Source organism: Adiantum capillus-veneris, chromosome 21 (genome assembly GCF_014529385.1).
Source record: "Adiantum capillus-veneris isolate H3 chromosome 21, ASM1452938v2, whole genome shotgun sequence".
NCBI lineage: Eukaryota > Viridiplantae > Streptophyta > Polypodiopsida > Polypodiales > Pteridaceae > Adiantum > Adiantum capillus-veneris.
Window position 1 is genome coordinate 99,714,038 of NC_140951.1, and position 19,121 is coordinate 99,733,158.

At 47.7% G+C, this 19,121-nt stretch overlaps 1 protein-coding gene across 2 annotated transcripts in view; it reads right to left on the minus strand.

Moving 5' to 3' along the window:
* Positions 1-781: 781 nt before the first annotated feature.
* The window catches only part of LOC147431416 (uncharacterized), a 102,292-nt gene continuing 83,952 nt past the window's right edge, over positions 782-19,121 (minus strand). Inside the window, exons 9-12 of one of the 2 annotated variants that reach the window (XM_086494032.1) lie at positions 6,132-6,174; positions 5,985-6,047; positions 5,844-5,888; positions 782-939 (exon numbers count right to left, since the gene is read on the minus strand). In XM_086494032.1, the coding sequence (XP_086350158.1) occupies positions 877-939; positions 5,844-5,888; positions 5,985-6,047; positions 6,132-6,174 (214 nt within the window). In that variant the 3' untranslated portion in view covers positions 782-876. Of the gene's footprint in view, positions 940-4,564; positions 5,195-5,843; positions 5,889-5,984; positions 6,048-6,131; positions 6,175-19,121 lie in introns of those variants that run through there. The other variant, XM_086494033.1, reaches the window with a different exon arrangement.

Sequence of the window (19,121 nt, forward strand, 5' to 3'; positions counted from 1 at the left end):
TTTATGTATGCAACACGAGTTAGGATATTCAATTTGCAGTCTCACAAGTCAACAGAGATTTATGCGTGGTCCAGGGTCGAAGCATTAATAGGCTGTCAAGCAGATCTTTCTACTTGAGTGGCACTTTACATCTTGGGTTGTCAGATTGGGCTCGTTGTTCTAACACGCAAGTATCCACTAGTGGTTTTTTTTTCATGCTTGGTAGTTTATGCATATCATGGTTGAACCTACTGTGACCACTTTTAGTTGTGAGGGTGAGTACATGACAATCTCAGCTACGAGTGTGTATTGGCTCAAATGCCTTATGGCTACTTTAAGTGTTGGATACGACACTACCAACAATATCTACACTGACAGTCGGTGTGCATTGGCACTCCAAGGAATGCAAATTTTCATGTTCGATCAAAGAACATTGAGGTGCATTACCACTATGTCAGGGAGAGACTCTCAACAAGAGAGATTAGCTTGGCTTATGTGCCAACACATGACAACCTCACCGATCTTTTCACAAAGGCATTGTCTCGTAAGAAGTTTGAAGCTTTCCAGAAAATTTAGGCTTACTCCCCTTTGTGGACTGATTATGATTGCTCTAGGTAAGGGGATATACAAGCAAACCTATATACCCTAGTAAAAAATTATCCTTTTTTTCTTCCCTTGTGTGTGTTTTTAAAGGGTGACACAAGCCTTGCAATCTTAGGACAGGAGAGAAAGTTGTGCTCCATGAATTGTTTCTGCTCAATTGGACATTCAAAAGTAACATATTACACTTTATGGGGCAATGTGGTTTCAACATGTTACTTGAATGCTTCACACAACCCAAAGCCCGAAAGAGACTCCCTACAAAGATTCAAATCAAGTATTCAAGGTACAAATTGGTTATACTCTTCGACGAGTGGAGTGGTCATAAATGACAACTTGTTGATACTCATCTGTCTCTATCTGCATTTAAAAGAAATAATCAGAACAACCTCTCTCTCTCTCTCTCTCTCTCTCTCTCTACCCTCAGGACTAAGTAACACCCATATTTAAGGGAGGGGGGGGGGGGGGGGGGGGGGGGGGGGGCAATGTGATCAAAGGCGTAGAAGCTCACGCGCGAAAGCAGAGGAAATCGCAGTCGCAGCAGTCAACTCAAAAACTAAACCTGGATGGGCACTAAACCTGGACAGCCTGCAAAATGCATATCACTTCACAATATAAGGCCATAAAAACGCCTAGGCATACATGATGCGCGCATGGGTGAAGTGGTTAGCCTATATGACTCTCAATCCGGACTACAAGGCCACCGGTTCAAAACCCGCCAACGCACCTCGTTTTTCCCGCTGGCCGAGTTTACTGCGCCTCGCTTTTTGTGCGGCCATGTTTAGCGCGCCTCGAGATCCCGCCCCTCAACACGGACCGTCGATCCCATTACTCCACCCGCATTAAATATGGGTGTTACTTAGTCCCAAGGCTCAACTAACCCCGAGACTCCGAACTAGGTGTTTCTTAATGACTGGTTTCCGTCCTTTAAAAAAAAAAAATTGTTTTTGGAAAGTTCAACTCCCTATGTGTAGTGCTTTGCTGAATTCCTTTTTTTGCCATTCAACTATGGAGATAGACGGTGTTGGCCAAACAACGCAAGCCCCTTAGGAATTTAATAGCCATTGCATACCCAAAAGACCATATCGGAAGCTAGGAACCACCTGTCTTGACACGGAATTAAGGCACACATCAACCAATGTACTTTAGGAAAAGAGCTTCCCTCTTCACCAATTCCCTCTTCAGAACCACAAGTTTAAAACATACATCTCTCACAAACCATATGGGCTTCCACAACTCTCTCTACATAAAATTGCATGCAAGTTGCCATACATTGCACACTGCAGGAAATATGCTGTATCTACAGAACCATAACTCCAAATTGGATGCTTCAAAGCTTTAAAAATTTGTTTGCAATCTCTGCACCAAAGATGTTGAACATGGCTAAATCCAAAAATGTACACAACTATGTGCAAGATTAGCATGAACAGGACGACAAAGCAAAACTATGAATAGAGAAGGCTAGTCGAGGGCAAAAACTGCCATCCAAGCAGACCTACCGACTCCATGGTTGACTCTATGGCACCTTTTAAGCCTTCTTTTCTGCCAACCCTAGAGTATTCAGGCAAAGTATAAGAACTCCCACTTCACATCTTGGAGTTATCTTTCAGATGTTTTTCCTTATATCTCACTAGTGTGAGAGGAGAGTCTCCTTGAATTCCCTTTCTTGTGGGTATTCCCTCGCACATGAGTTCCCCCTCATTCCGGGTTTTACAACTAGTAATAGGTAAAAAAGTGTCATTTGGGCAACATTTGGCTCTCAATCATCAATGGATGCTATACTTGCATTACCCTCTTGCTGAGGCATTGAAATTACTCATAGAAATCTTGTATCATATTACACAGAACGCTGTTTGTGACTTGCCAGAAACAGAAAACATTTCAAGACGTTTCAAGGAAAGGGAAACCGCGTTTTGTGCTTGTGGTTTTTTCCACAAATTTTCGTGAATCTACTACACTTGGCTTTCACCATATTCTGTCGTGAGGGCTGCTTTGTAAATTATGGAACTTTGCATCAGCATCTAGCTCTATGATAACGGTACAAATGAGCACTCTGAGTCATACGCTACTTCTGCTAGTGGATCTGCTTGTGATGCACATGCTGAGGCGGATGATGAGGACTGGACTTTCTAGAGGATGTGTGGCATATAGCTTGTAGGACCTAGGCTCATGAATTTGATTGATTAGTGAGCCATTGTAAGTCCCAATATTTCAAATTTTCAGTTATTTAAGATTATATTGAGCCGTGAGCCTTTACTCTTGACAACTTTCGGCATTTTTCTTTGATAATTCATGCTTGATGCATGATTGCAAGTGCGTTTATGATCCATGGCATATGTGACTATGCTTCTAACTTCTGTAGTATGCCCTCCCAGGAGCTAGAGTACCAAGTAGTACCAAGAGAAGCTTGGGACCGTGGAAGCGAAGATATCCACCACCCAAGCAGCTTAGCGGGTTCCTTGATCATCATTGTCGTTCTCTTCTTCAAAACCATCAATAAAAAATCTCTCAATATACCCCTAAAATTTCAAAAATTCCCAATGTATCCCTCATATTTGGCAAAATTTCCCAAACTGTCGTTCAATTTTTACAAAATACCCCTCATTAACCTCACAAACATCTCCTAAGACATTTTTCTTAACAACTCTTCATAGGAAGATTGGTTCTCTCTCAGTAGAAGATGATAGAACTAGGATTTTGAATGGTATTGTGGCTCTCAAGATGAAATCGTTAGATACGAATGCCTCGATTTGTAGCTCATCAGTGAATCATTTTGTTTTGGGACACTTAAAGATAGTTCAACAATTAGGGAACTCCATTAAAATATGATACAAAGTACGTTGGGAATTTTGGTAAATTTCAAGAGTATTATGGTACTTTTTATAAAAATCAATAAAAGTTTACAGCAAAGAAAAGGAAAGGAATCTATAGGGCTTTGGTTATAAGCTTTACAAGAAGAAGCTCCACAGCTTAGTAGTATCTAGAATACTAGTAGAGGTTTTCAAATTCCTAATAGTCCAATTAGATGACCTCTTTAATCCCTGAATTAGCTTCAACTTCTCCTACACAGTTGTAGAGCTTGAAAAGAGCTACATTTTGATTAAAAAATCGGACCTCGTATAAGCAAGTTATGCCCAACTTAGTGAAGCCTACTCCCTCCCTTTTCTGAGATAGTAACTTTGAATTTCTAAAAGGAGGAGGAAGAGTTCAAAGTATGGGAGTATCAACGTGGAGATTTGGAGGTGGTTCACATTGTCCATCCAATAATGAGGCACAAAGACGTGAGCTTTATGTGGTGAAACGCTATTGGGCAAAAATAAGGTCATACTTTTCCGGACCGACCCTCGCTATGGGTGGCCTCACCCCCCCTCGACATTCACGTAGTCTACAAACTTTTCAGCAAAAAAGCTCTAAGAGGCTTGATCTCATGACCCCACGCTTAGAACGCCAATGCCTTACCACCACTTCATGATTGCTCGATGTCTCAAAAATGGCAGTGCAACACTAGTGTTAATACAAGGGAGTAGAAAAGCGAAAACGCTTATCGCTGCGTTTGCGCAGTCTGAACCCGCCCACCATGTTCTAGGCAAATGAATATTCTAGGCCATCATGTTCGCTACCACCGTAAGCTGTATTTTGCTGTTTTGGGCCTCGTAAAAGGTCTTGTGAGATCTTAGGAAAATTCCATGCACTTATATAGTGGCATTCATCTCCCGGTACTTCCTTAGCCATGAGCTCACTTCCTTGCATGCCTCATTGTCCTTTGACACGTACTTTCTCTCTCTAATATAGTCATTTTTAGAAAGAGAAAGGCCATGATAAAGCCTAAGATATATCAAAATTGAATTTTGATGACATTGTTCACAAGCTCATCATGGCTTTGTTAAGTTGTTTTAGCAAGAGCCACCTTGAGCAAGTAAATTGCACTTGCGATAGATAACTTCCCAAGGATTCAGGAAGTTTGACATTTGATTACTTGAGGGTCAAGATATAGAACTTCCACACAATAAGTTATGAAACTCACACTCATCAAGACAACGTTAAAAAAGGAAAAATAGGGGACATTCCAAACTTTTGCAAATTCGAAAATTTGACTGGCCATATACAGCAATTAGTCAAAGCTTAACAGAGCCATGATGTGCTTAAGCACATGACAATGTGTTTTAGTTTATGTTGGTAGTGGAAGTAGACCTCTTTCACACTGTGGTAAAATATTGGCCCGTCACTAACATCACTCCTCTTATCGTTCCGTGGGTTCGGCTCGTATTCATTGGTTTGCCATGTTTTAGACCTCTAGCTTGATTGTGAGGATTAGTTTGTTGAGTTCCACTAGTCCGCTTGGAATGCCAGGTTTTATAATGCTAGCTTGAGATGATGGGTTGCTGAGTTTGGCTTGGTTAGCTACCGAATCTTGATTGTTTTCCTTGAATACCCCGCATCAAGAAACCAATGAGCTAGGTACTGCATGCTGCTTGCTCTGCTCGCAGGCTCATGACTCCATTGAGTTGTTTTAGCGAGAGCCACCTTGAGCAAGTGAATTGCAATCGTAATAGCCAAAGGAAGTTTGATGTTGACTACTTGTAGATCAAGATATAGGACTTCCACAAAGTAAGTTCTGAAACTCACAATCGTCAAGTTAAAATAGGAAAAGTAGGGGAAAGCCTGCACACATGAGAGATTGAAAAAACGCTGCGGGAGGCCTATGGCTTCGAAGCTCAACCACAGCACTATGGTTTCTCTTTAAATTTACAGAATACGCTATCTTCACTTGCCATTGTGAAAAGTAAATTGCACACAACGTTTCCGGAATCAATCTATTTTTTGCCTTTTGCCTGTTTTTAGTCTCTTTCAAAACCTCTTCTGACTACTCAATGAGAAGCTGCGTTTTTCAACTTTCTCATGTGTGGAGGCTTTCCTGGCAGCTTGGTTTCTTGGTGATTTTTGAGCTATTGACTCGACTGTTACCGTCATGTCTATGCTCAATAGGAACCATGCCAATACAGCTACATTTCACACGAGATGCACCAAAGCGGGGCAATACCATGATGTTGAACTCTTAATATTAAGTCTATGTGAGATTATGCTCGTCACAGGTGAAATCCCTCAATGAGCAGCAAAGGAGTACTATGCACAAGTAGTTGTCATAGCGTGTCATGTTAGCTTCAGCAAGTTGTATAACCAAAATAAAATATAACAAAAACACCTCAAATTACTTGTCAAGTATGTGAATGGTAACAAATAAAATCTTGGCTTGTTATTCATACCGTTGTGCGAGTTGAGTTGTCTCCAGGTTCTTTGTTAGGGTCAACCTATGTCAAAGCCAAACACAAATCACTGGATCAAGAAAACCTAACCAAGGTAAAATTCCAAAAGCTAACCAAAGTAGAAATGGTATCTTCTCGTACACTGAGTATCTTTCTATCCTTCTTGTTCTTAAGCAGTAGGCCATCAACACTATCCGCAACAACCTACAACAAAAATTATAATCGATTTCAAGTAACATAAAAGACATTCCAATTTACAAGGGCAAATTCCATTAGATAAATGCGCACCTGATAGTTTGAAGATGAATTTGAACAAGAATTCAATGTCACCCTGTGAAAAAGAGATCAATCAAAAACATTTTAATAGAACAAATGGTAAGCAAAGGAACACTACTATGTTCAGGAAATAACAAAATGGATCGGTTGAGCTGTTCCGTTCTAAATTCAAGTACCAATCTTCCAACTCAACTAGACCAAATGAACAACTCTCTCTCTCTCTCTCTCTCTCTCTCTCTCTCTCTCTCTATATATATATATATATATATACATATGTATATATATATATATATATATATGTATATATATATATATATATATACATATATATATATATATATATATATATATATATATATATATATATATATATATGTATATATACATATATATATATATGTATCTATATATACATATATATATATATATGTATATATACATACATATGTACATATATATATATGTATATATACATATATATATATATGTATATATATATATGTATATATACATATATATATATATATGTATATATATATATGTATATATATATATATATATCGGCTATCGGCCAGATACGCACATCTTCACACCAGCTGCGGATCGAGACTGGGAGATATAGCGGAGTACCAGCAGAGGCCAGGACATGCCCCCTGTGTGACATCGAGCCTGAGACAGAGTTGCACTACACATGCCACTGCCCCGTGTACTACGAGATACGAGGCCGCTTCAATTGCTTGTTCAGAGAGGGCTTTGGACCATTCTCCAGAGTCATGCAGTACGAGGATCTAAGATGCTTGGGTTTGTTTTTGCTCGAGCTACGCAGACACAGAGAGAGCCTGATGAGAGGAGAGGCTAGCCAATCTCAGAGACACATCACAGATTTCTTTAGAGCTGCCACTGGACACCCGGAGGAGTTACTACCACAGCAGAGCTCGTCGTCTCACACCAGAGGCACACTGATCGACCGAGCGCCTGAGCTGGGGAGATCCAGACGCCCACGACTACGGAGGACTACACAGCATCGGCGGAGGCTGCATCAGAGGATTCGGATCACTTTGGCTCGACATGCACGACGCCCGGTCAGACTATTGACCATGGAGGAGATTGATGAGATCCGCCAGCGACCGATGCTGGATCTCTTGTTCTAGCTATCCCAGCTAGCTGCTTAGTTCACACCTAGTAGTTTAGGATTCCATAGTATTTTATTGTGACATTTGTCATTTCATTTTTGTCATCTTGTTACTTTGACTTTGTATCAGATCCACCACATTGTAACTTTCTGGTCTCATAGGTCACTTTGGCCTTTTGAAGATGTTAATATAACATTTCATTTCATTTCATTTCTCCAACAGCGGGGACTCATCAGCAACGTACGCAAGACCTACTGCCAAGATAAGTCACTACAGAGGGACGCCCGGTGACAGAGGCATAGCCGTGGCTCATGTTTACATGGCATGCAAGCAAGACGGAGCCCATGAGGGAGGTATCTGAGTGGGTAGGTGACACTGGCTCCAATTTTCTTTGGTGAGGGCTCTAGGTGAAGAGTCCCTCCATGCACAACAGGCAAGATACAAGAAAAGCAAGCAAGCAGCGAGTCATCGGGCGGCCACGGGGGCACAATGCAAAGTGTCTCCCCTCAGCATTCACCATCAAACGAGGGCACCGGTTGGATCGTCCTCCAGATATGCAGCTTCTCAACAGTTAGGCTCATCAGGAGTCGTCAAGCAGCTTGTGAAGAACACAAGCGGACCTGGAGTCAAATGTGACCATCATACAGTGAGCTTTTAACTTGGTCTTGGTACGGCTTGGCAGAGCGGTCCAAGGTTAGGGGCCAACTCAAACAAAGATACAGCCTCCGCAACCAACATGGACGGCGAGGTGACATTTCAGCATTGGCACCTTAAGCCTGCATGGAACAAGCTACGAGTCACAGCGGGAGTGGCTCATCTTAAGAATGCAAAGCATCGACACTTGGACCCCAGTGGTAGGGTCACTCGCAGTGTGACAGGATGTCCCTCGTTCAGAAAATGCAACCAACACCATGGGTTTTTGAATTGACGATTACAAGGAGTGCGATCCTTCACAAAAACATCCACGGCAAGTGCAAATTGTCTAGAAGGGCCTGGGAACCCTTGTTCAGGATTCACAGGTGGAAAGAAAAGCAAAGTTGTTCAGCGGCCGTGTGGATTGGGACCCCTCGGTCGTTAAGCAATGGTGCAAGCTCATCCAGGTGTACAGAAGACATGCCATGGGAAATCGGAACATCACTTCGCGCCTTGGATGGAGGGCATGTGGGGAATACTCCATCCTCATGGAACCTTGCTGGGACTGGACAGAGACCACATCAGAGGAAGTGAGAACACGTACAAGGATGCTACCACAAATGTATTGACATCAAATAGAGTGCAACGAAGCCGCGAGTTCTAAACTGCCCGGAATAGGACGGGGCAGCTCATCTTTCTAAGTATCTTTGGATCGGTATGCGACAATTCAAGACGTGTTGACTTGAAGTAAGACAACACCACAGAAAGCCCATCGCTAGCCAGTGTTTATCTTAAGATGACCAAGGCCTACTCCACCGCAGCACAAGGCGAAGGAGGAAGAGCCGAGGCTTCTTCACAGTCAGGGACGATGAGATGTTTCCATGCATGTAGTCCAGAAGGACTCATCGAGGTTAGGCTGGATAGCCACCTCCCAGCAGTGGCAGCACCATCGAGGCACGTGCCAGAGAGAGCCCTCCTCCCATCAACACCATCATCAAGGTAGGTGTCAAAGAGTTGGCCCTTCTCCACACAGTTCGACAAACAAGCCCGCGAAGGAAAGCGCTGCACTAGATCAGCATGAGGTTGAGAGTACCTCTTGAGGAGGATTCAATCGGCAGGTGAAGGCACAGAGTTTGGATCCTAGCCCAATGCTAAGCGGGTGAGCCAAGCAGAGCAATATCCCCCAACTCAATCAAGACGCAAGCAACAACCAAAGCCCCACAACTTCACAAGCAAGACCGAGTGCCTCTAGAGTATGAGGCTGCACACAGAGCCCCTCAAGACAACAGCAGGGACTTCATAAGCAAGCCAAGTTGCCAACGTGCCTGTGGACCATCAGGCTACACAGGATTATCATCAGTGAAGCTGAGGACCCAAAACGACTTGGGTGGACCGTGCACCAAGGCGAAAGTCGGGGACTCGAAACGACTTGGGTGGACCGCGCAACAAAGAGAAGCCGGAGCCCCAAGAGTGGGTGGACCAAGCACCCAATGAAGCGTGAGACCCAAGACTGGGTGGGCCAAGCAAAACAACGAAGCTAGAGGCCTACGAGCACGCGGGCCATGCATCTCTTTTCAGCAGAGAGCTTTCGGGGATAGCCCCCCATTAAGAAGGCTCAACCACATGAGGAAGGCCCCTCAAGAAAAGGCCGAAGGCTGCGTGAAGCCTTCAAGTGGCGTGGTTCCGGAGAATAGCGTTGCTCATGTACTAAAGCCAAAAACAAACCTAAGCAAAGTCGGCACATCTTTAGATAGAAGAAGGGCAAGCAAGCTATGTCAACTCAACAGGGTGACATAGACCCATCAAGCACATGCACCTACATTCGGCTCAGACAGGAGCCCCAACAGGTAAAGACATGAAGGAAAGACCCACATCCAGCTCAAAGAGGAGCCTCAACACGTACATAGGTACGTGGTGCGTCCACATCGGGCTCAAGAGAGGAGCCCCTACCTACATTCATTCGAATCAACCACGCAACACCCTTCATCAAGATCGCAACGGATCCAAGCAAAGGAAAATCACGAAGACCGGAGATGAGTGATTCTCAACTTTGCCTTTCGCAGGCCACCGAAGTCAGAATTGTGAAGAACAAGCCGAAGTTCTTCAAGAGCAAGAAAGACAGATTTGAGCATCCAGGCTCACCTAAAGAGAAGTCTTAAAGCAGGCTACAAGGGCAGAAGCGGGCTGGCCATCTTGTTCTTTTTGAGTTACCTTCTTCAAGTCTTGCCCTCAAGTATGCAAGACTCAGATCTGAACACTCAGGTTCAACAGAGTCCCTGAAGTATGTCAAAGTTACAAGGGACCAATGGGATTCTACCTCAGCGGGCGGCAAAGTCTCAGGAAAACCGGAACACTCGCTGCTGCTCCCGCACGCTCCCCCCCCCCCTCCCCCCCCTCCCCCGTTGCTCCTTCCTCCCCCCCTCGCCATCGCTCTCCTCTGCTCCTTCCTCAGAAGCCCCCTCGACCAACCCAGCTGAGCCCACCATCCGACTTGCTCTTTCACCGACAGAGCCAACGAGCCTCGCAGCAGAGGTGGAGCGCCTCCAGGCGACCTCCGTCATCTGCAAGATTCTCAGTACCCAACCAAGCAGAGGAGAGCTGCGCGATCTTCTCCAGACCCGCCTTCTCGCAAAGGTGAGCAAGATCTTGGACATTCAGATTCTCGGACGAGGCTACTATCATATCGAGTTTAAGACCTCCGAGATGGCGTCCAAGGTCATTGCCATGAGTCCCTTGACCATCCGAGCAGTTCGAGCCCACTTTCCACAATGGAGACATGGTTTTGACCCTGCTTCAAATGTTCTGGTAGAGGAGGCATACATTCCCATCTCCGTCTGCTTTCCTGGTTTGCGGAGGGAGTACCTACCACTTTTGTCCAGGATAGCCTCAGCGATTGAGACTGTCCTGGAGACTCCTCGCACGGCAGCCTCAGTAGCTGCTAAGGCGGCCGGCATTCCCTCGGTTCGCGTTCTGGTTAGGGACACTCACACTCTCTCGAAGGTCATCCTACTTCCTCGGGTGAGTGGAGGTTGGTTTAGACACAACGTGGAGTATTTGGGCCTCCCGAATCAGTGCTTCATTTGTCGACAGATGGGCCATCTTGCGAAGGCCTGTCCACGGAGGAGGCCGTGACCTACACCACAGGCCCAGCCCCAGCCTGCAAGGGCTGGCCAACAGCCACATGCAGAGACATAGAGCACACAGGGAGAGCCACCCTCCGAGCTTGGGGCTCCAACGGGCTCCAACGGAGAAGGGATGGCATTAGGTTTGTGGTCAACGACGGAAGGGGCCACAGTGACAACCTGGCACTTAGGGTGGTCCTCACGCGCCTGCCTAGCAGAAGTGGGTTCCCACGGGGAACCGATTCGGTCCTCTTGAGCAGGACGAGGTCCCTGCTCCTGCCCCCACTCAGCTTCCCCCTCGACAGCCCCCCCCCCCCCCCGAGTTTCCCCCCTTCTCATCACCTCTCCCCCCCCCCGGGCCTCCTGCTCTCGCCGCTACTCCTCCTCGCCCCTCTCCTCCCCCACCTCCCCCTGCTCCTACACCCCCCTCTCCCGCTCCAGTTCCATAGTCAACCCAAGGGGCAGGGTCATCACCGGTTGCTAGGAGATCTCTTGGCAGCACCTTTGCCACGAGTCACTTAGCAAGAGAGGAACGGCCTTTTTTGCGACCCCCTCTACAAGTACAGACGTCTCCCTTTGCAGCAATCCCTCGTGGTCTGACGAGCTTCGACATTCGGCGCCGATGGGACTTCTTTGCCTACGACTTCACGCGTTTTTTCGGCGACTCCTCAGCAGACCTTGAGGCAGCCTGCTTCAGGGTTCATGTTCTGTTCCTTACAGCTAGGGGGATAGAGGCCTTGGACTCGGCGGTTGGCTTCACTTCTCCCCTTTGCGGCAGGGACCAGACTGAGTGGACTCTCGACGCAGTGTCGGAGTGGCTCCACACACATGCCCTAGAGTTCTCTCACCACATGGGAGACCTAGGAGTTACAGACATGCTTCAGACTCTGTGGCCATTGGCCAAGTTTACTGTGACCCCTCTAGATGCTGCAGGATGTAGACACATTGTGATTCACTTCTTTGCTGATACACAATGCCCGCCATGCTATGTACACATTCATGAGAGGACTCCTGGACAGAGGAGGTTGCTTTACGCACGGCTCGGTCTACTTGGGCTTGGCCAGGCACTCTTTGCAGTCACGCCTATCTAGGGGATGCTTGGATGCAGATTACTCCCCATCCAAGCCAGCCTCGAAGATAGCACGTTTAGTTGCTGCGACAGCATCTGTTCTCTCTGGCTCTCCATGAAGATCGTCACATGGAACGTGCAGGGACTAGGTGGGCCCGAGTTTCAGCATCAGAGGGGCCGATTGCGTTAGGAGCTTCAGTGTTGCCTTGTGGGAGGAGAGATTGATCTCCTTATGCTACAGGAGCATCATCTGTGTGAGCAGAATTAGACGATGTGGTCAACTCTTGCGTGGAAGATATAATACTTTTTGGTCAGCTGCTTTTGGACCTGGAGGCATCCAAGGTGGGGTATGTATGACTATTGCGGATTCTTTGGAGCGGGCCATTGTGAACAGAGGGATTATTGTGCCAAGTAGGGCTCAATGGATCACTTTGCAGTTTCAAAGTTGCCTTGTGGGCTTCATGAACATATATGCACCCAATGTGGGGAGTGCAGGAGCAAAGTTCTGGTCACAGATTGAGTCTCTGTTGCAGGCAAAGTAGTGGTGCATAACGGGTGACTTCAACATGTTGGAGGACCCTTCTGACAGGATTGGTGGTAGCCATGCTACTGTGCATGGAGTTGAGTTGGCAGCTTGGGAGAGGTTTTGTATGACTCTACGGGTTTCGGATGTGTGGGAGCACTCTAGCTTTGTGAGGCCCCCAGACAGCCTGGCCTTCTCTCGTTTGGACCGTAGAGTGGGAGGAGTGAATCTATCGTGGATAGATCGCTTCTACACTAGTGACCACTTCTATGACTTGGGTGGGATAGTTGGCATTCTGACAGGGACTTCCTTCTCGGACCATGCACCAGTGATCCTCACAGTGGCAGATAGATAGAGGAGGGGGAGCACAATGCTTCGCATCCCTGAGAGGGTCTTGATGGACTCTGCACTCAGAGAGCGAGTAGAGGCTCTCTGGACAGAGAGATTGGATATGCAAGATTCTCCTGCTGACAGAGTCGCATCAGGACTAGCTCAGCTTAGTCGTTTCTTTCTCCAGGAGTCTCTTGCTCGCCTGGCTCCAGCCAGAGAGGAGCAACGTCTCAGACGGGGCGTTACTTCCCTACAAAGGACGCAGGAGCAGCATCCAGACAGTCCTTAGTTAGAGGAGTAGTTACAACAGGCTCGCTAAGAGCTTGTTAGCACAGAGGAGCGGCGCCATGAGTTTGCTTCCCATCGACAAGCATCTCAGTGGACGCATGTGGGTGACAGAGTGGTTGGTGCTTTCTTCGAGGCAGTGGGACCTCGATATACGCACGCCAAGGTCAGTGAGTTGAGGAGGCGCGACGGGTCAGTTGATTCTAAGCCAGAGGACATGCGTGCAGTTGCTACTGACTTTTACTGTGAGTTACTGTCTACAGAGCCTCAGTCAGAGCGTCAGGATGCATGCAGAGAGTAGGTGTGGGCACAAATACCTTGTTTTGTGACTGAGGAGATGCGTCACAGGCTTGAGCTGCCACTTCAGCTTGAGGAGTTGCACACGGCTCTTAGTGCACTCCCCCAAGGTAGCTGTCCAGGTGAGAATGGTTTGACTCTCAAATTTTTTTTTGGATTACTGGGACTTGCTTGGCCCATATGTCTGTAGTGCTTTCCAGTACATCTTGCACACAGAAGAGATGCCTGAGAGCATGAGTGAGGGTCTGATCTACCTCATTCCCAAGGAGGGTGGCTCCTTCGATGAGATTCAACAGTGGCGCCCCATCATCATCCTCAACTCAGCCGACAGTGGTGAGCAAGCTCTAGAGACCTTCTGTTGTGCATCTGGCGCACTGATCAACTGGAAAAAGACAGTGGCTTTCTCCGTTGGTAGTGCTCATGTGCCCGATTGGATGCCAGGTGAGAGTTTCAGGTGGATCCCCCCAGGGACTGCAATTCGGTACTTGGGCTGTCAGGTTGATCTCGACTTGTCTGCCGAGCAGCAGATTGCCCCCCTCCTCCTGTCTATCAGGAGGATGTTGTTACATTGGAGCTCCGCACGACTTTCTTTGGCTGGCAGAGTTGTAGTGGCCAACCAGGTGTTGTTGGCGACTATGTGGTACATCACTTCTTGCTGGATCTTCTCGCGTTCTTGTATCAACCAGGTAGAGAGGCTCATCAGGAACTTCCTTTGGTCTGGACGTGACACTTCAGATAGCCCGGGCCAAAGTGGCTTGGCAGGTCATCACTCTTCCTTCGACTAGATGGATCTTCACAGAGATGCGCACAGTGGGTTTGTGTCACAAGGTGGGCACCGCGTGCCAATAGAAAAGAACAGACTGAACAACTTTAAGCACTTCAAATAACAACTGAACTGAAATGGAGAGAGAGAGAGACGACACGCGACACAGAGTGGCGGAATTCCACCCCAGAGAGTATTGGCCCCAAACCTTGGCGCCCCTTTCGGTATTTCTTTATATTGCATCAACACAGTACAAGCCGGTACTCCAGACTCTGCACCTTCGTACTGAAGCATGCCAGAGAATGAGCCCTAGCCTCATATTTAAAGGCCCTTGGCCTGAAAAGCAGTTATAGTAAAAAGCCTTTAAAACTCAAAAGCTTCTGGTCCAAAAAGCAGTTTACATGAAAAACTTTCAAACTCAAAAGCTTATGGTCCAAAAAGCAATGCCAAAAGCTGCCAGCGTAAATCACGGAAATCCGTACAGCCTGCCACGTCATCATGTCAACGCAATTTTTGAAATTTGTCTGTTGCCTTAGGGTTAGGGTTAGGGTTTTAGGGTTTTCAGAATTAGGGTTTTTGGCAGAAATTAGGGTTTGTAGGTTTTAGGGTTTTCAGAATTAGGGTTTTTGGCAGAAATTAGGGTTAGGGTTTTCTGCACTCGGGCAACCACGTCCTCACTCTGTGACACTTCTTCTACTGCTTGTTCTTCTTAGGGTTTAGGCCCCTCGGCCGGCATCTGTAAGTTGGCTCCATTCTTTAGGCTTTGACACGTCAGCAGTTTGTTACAGTTTGAGCAGGAGACTGGAGGACCGCTTCGCTGTGAGTTTGCTTCGATCTTGGGAGCATATGCGGCGAGGCTTGGAGCACCGGCAGCCTACTTGCACGGAGGAGCGCCTATGAAAGCCCCTTGTTTGGAACCCCATGGTTAGCACTCAGAGAGGCCACTTGGTGGGTAGTCGGCCTCATGTTTCTTGGGGTTCCATGGCAGCGGGTCCAGCACGCTTTTTAGGTGACTGGTTATAGTTTTCAGGCTTGTCAGAGGAGCTGCAGGGCTTTCAGCTACAAGACATGAGAGGGGTGCAGAGCATGTGCCAGGACATCTCAGAGGCAGTTCAGCTAAGTGGTTCACACCTCTCGAGCCAGCAGCGCCCAGATGAGCCTTCACGCGACTCGAGGTTCTCATCTCAGTTCGGGCTTGCTCAAAGACTGTTTCCTCCCTATTTTTCAAGTTACAGGGTGGGGGACGCTTTTAGCGCGTTGCAGTAGAGGCCTCGCAAGTGGCAGAGTGCTGTTTTCAGAGGATCCGAGTGGTGGGCATCTGTGGGAGGACTTGTGTCATCGATCCTGACCCAGCAGCTCTTGAGACTGGACAGTGAAGGTTGTGGGCCTGGGAGTGCTGTCCACTGGCACGAGTACAGTGGGACTCTGGAGAGTGGCTCTGGAGGGACCCTTTCTCTTCTGCAGACCACCCAGGTGTCCCTTTCTTTTAGTACACTGTTCAACTGGGACGTCACATACTGGCAGCACAGAGAGAGACTCGCCCTGCTGCTGCAGCACCTCATTGGCAAGAGGAGGGTCTCACAACTGAGTTCTTGGCAGCCTTTTGGGAGAGGTTTTGGGACTCCAGATAGCCGAGGCGAGTCACTTTGTTTCAGTGGCTGGTCGCACACAGAGCTACAAACGTTGGGAGCTGGCTTGTGCATAGTGGTCTATCGGCCGCATGTGCAGCTTGTGACCACCTTGTGGAGAGTCAGCATCATTGTCTTTGGGACTGTCCTTTGGCACAACACGTGTGGCTTCGTGTTTTTCGGCTAAAACCTGCTCTTTCCACGGCTCGACAGTACACTTGGGGGGCAGCGGCTTGGTCCACTCTCACGGGCTCGGCACTTCAGTTTGAGCTATCTTCCACCAGCAGGATGATAGTGATGCAGGGGGGGCGACCTACACTCCAGCCTGCCACAGAGCTTACTCCATAGGAGTGGTGCAGTGACAGAGGAGTGTTGGGACCTCATCAGTGGCCTGACACTCTAGTTCATCTGGCGGGCCCGCTGTTTCCGCATCTTTGAGGCTCGCCCTGTACCACCAACAGAGACTGTTCGCAATCTCTGGCTAGAGCTAATCCACACTCTCAGAGCACAGCTCGAGAGACTCCAGGGCAGCTTCGACCGCATGCGGGAGCATAGAGAGGCCTTCCTTCGACTCTGGCGCCCTGGGCCTTTTTTCACCATGGTCCAGGGTGTACTCAAATGGCACTACCATCCACCTGTGTGGCTTTTCCCTCCTCCCATTTCTTGATTTAGCCTCATTGTACATATGCTGTTTTTTCATTGGGAGAGTCTCCCCTTCATGGTTGTTGTAGCCCTCTCTCGAAGAGGTGGTTGTAGCCCTATGGGAAGTTTCATTAACTACTAGAAGGATCTTTTTCTCGGGAAAAAAAAAAATTCTTAGGAAAACCTTGACTTGTATGGTAAAGAGAAAATCGGATAGACTTTTATCTATTTGGTCAACGGGGTGGCCTAGCGCTCAATAAGTCTTGAAGACTACTCCGGACATACCTTACTTCAACCAAAAGTATGCTCAATAAGGACCCATGTCTACAAGAGAACTCGCGTAAGTGCGTCAAGAAGGGAAATCTAAGGCATAGTTACAGGGAATGGCCATTTCTAGGTCCTCGTTCCCTGTTCCCAAACCAAATTCCCGTTCCGGATTCTCGTTCCGTGTTTCAAACGTGAGTATCCGAAATAGAGAACGGCATTCATGCATGCTGTTGTTCCCCGTTCCCCGTTCCGGGTAACTATGATCTAAGGGCCAAATCTTAAGGAGATAGCGTATAGCCTCGACAATTAAGCCCAAGGATCGAATTCGGAAGAGTACCTACTCTCCATGGAGTGTGAATACTGGCAAATCTATTTGGTGCACATTACTCCCCCACTCATGCAATCAACCATACTTCACCACGAATTGGACCTTCGTCCCCATTCAGGAAGGAACATGCTGTTGTTCCCCGTTCCCCGTTCCGGGTAACTATGATCTAAGGGCCAAATCTTAAGGAGATAGCGTATAGCCTCGACAATTAAGCCCAAGGATCGATTTCGGAAGAGTACCTACTCTCCATGGAGTGTGAATACTGGCAAATCTATTTGGTACACATTACTCCCCCACTCATGCAATCAACCATACTTCACCACGAATTGGACCTTCGTCCCCATTCAGGAAGGAACTAGGACGCAAACACTCCAATCAGCTTATCAAGAAGCAAGTAGGAATCAACGCGACTTGGTTCTCACGCTCGAAGACGAGTGCTGCATCATCAAGGCAACCCAAGTAATATGCCGAACAGACAGGTTCCTTGACATAAATCAACGCAGCAGGTGGTCTGTGCCTCCTTTTGGTAATTCTACCTATCAGCCCCATCAAAAAGTGCCAAGCGGACTTGATACTCACAACCTTCTGCCTATGAGCCAACATGACTATTACGGGTTAATAAAAACATTGCCATTAAAGGTAAGACCGCCCAGAAGCAGCCCAACTTTTTGTCACAAGTAGATGCACGTTGGTCTACACCCTCTAAGGCATTACCCGGGGACAGTCCAGCCCTAATAATGCCACAAGAGTTTTCTAAGGAGGGGTGTATGTTAGGCCTCGGATGGTTTCGGGATGATGGCCAACGTCCGATCTTGGCAAACCATGGCTTGGTACCATGGGACGCATGATGGAACCGGTGGAGACGACAGACGATGGGACATATTCCAAACCTGAATATTTCTCCTCAACTCATCATCTAGGTACTACGACGCGTGATTGGTTTGAGAGGGCCCGGTAAAGGGAGTGTCCCCCTCCGTTCTTCAACACGGAGGTTAACGGGGAGTCCGCCTCGCACGGGGACTCCAAGGTGAAACGGGGCACCCGGCTCGCATGCGGGGCTCCGCGTAAGGCCGTCGGCAATGGCTCGTCGGCGAGCATCGACAACTCGCTACTCATGGACCACTTGTTCGAATTTGACGTTTAGATACTCCACATAGAGGCCTTGAATTCCTCTTCGACATCAACCATGCTTATTCACGAACGCGCGCTAGAGGTGAGCGTTGTTCGCTCGTGACTGCTATCAGCTGATCCGGCCCGGGCTGAGGGGTCCTAGGCATTTTTGGCAAATTTTCAAGATTGTCCAAAGTTGCCTGAGAGGCTTCTAGAGGGACCTCTTGGACATGCGCTCAAGGCCCGAATAGCCTCGTTCCCACAACTGATCCTAAAAGACGCTTCTGCACTCAACTTCAACTCTCAACGCACGATGCCAAGATGGCTCCAGCGCACATCAAGCTAAAAGTGACAACAGGCCGTATCCTCCATGAGCCGCACCAAAGGGGACTCAAGTCAGCAGGACACGAGCCTCTCAGCTTGCGCGCTCAAAGTTGCGGGGAATTGGCCTCTCGATGAAGGGACACTCAAGCTGGAACCTTGACCGAGAGCCCAAGTCCCCGCAACTTTGAGCGCATAGGCTGGGAGGCTCGCATCTTGCTGACTTGAGTCCCCTTTGGAGCGGCTCATGGAGGTTCCGTCCAATAAACGACCCGTCGTCACTTTTAGCTTGATGCACGCGAGAGTGCAGAAGCGTCATTTAGGATCACATGAGCGAACGAGGCTATTTGACCCTTGAGCGCATGTCCAACAGGTCCCTTTGAAAGCCTCTCAAGCAACTTTGGACAAACTTGAAAATTTGCCAAAAATGCCTCGGACTGCCGGCCGGATCTGCCAAAACAATCACGAGCGAACGACGCTCACCTCGAGCATGCATTTGTGAATGTGCATGGCTGATCTCGAAGACGAAGTCAAGACCTCCGTGTGGAGTA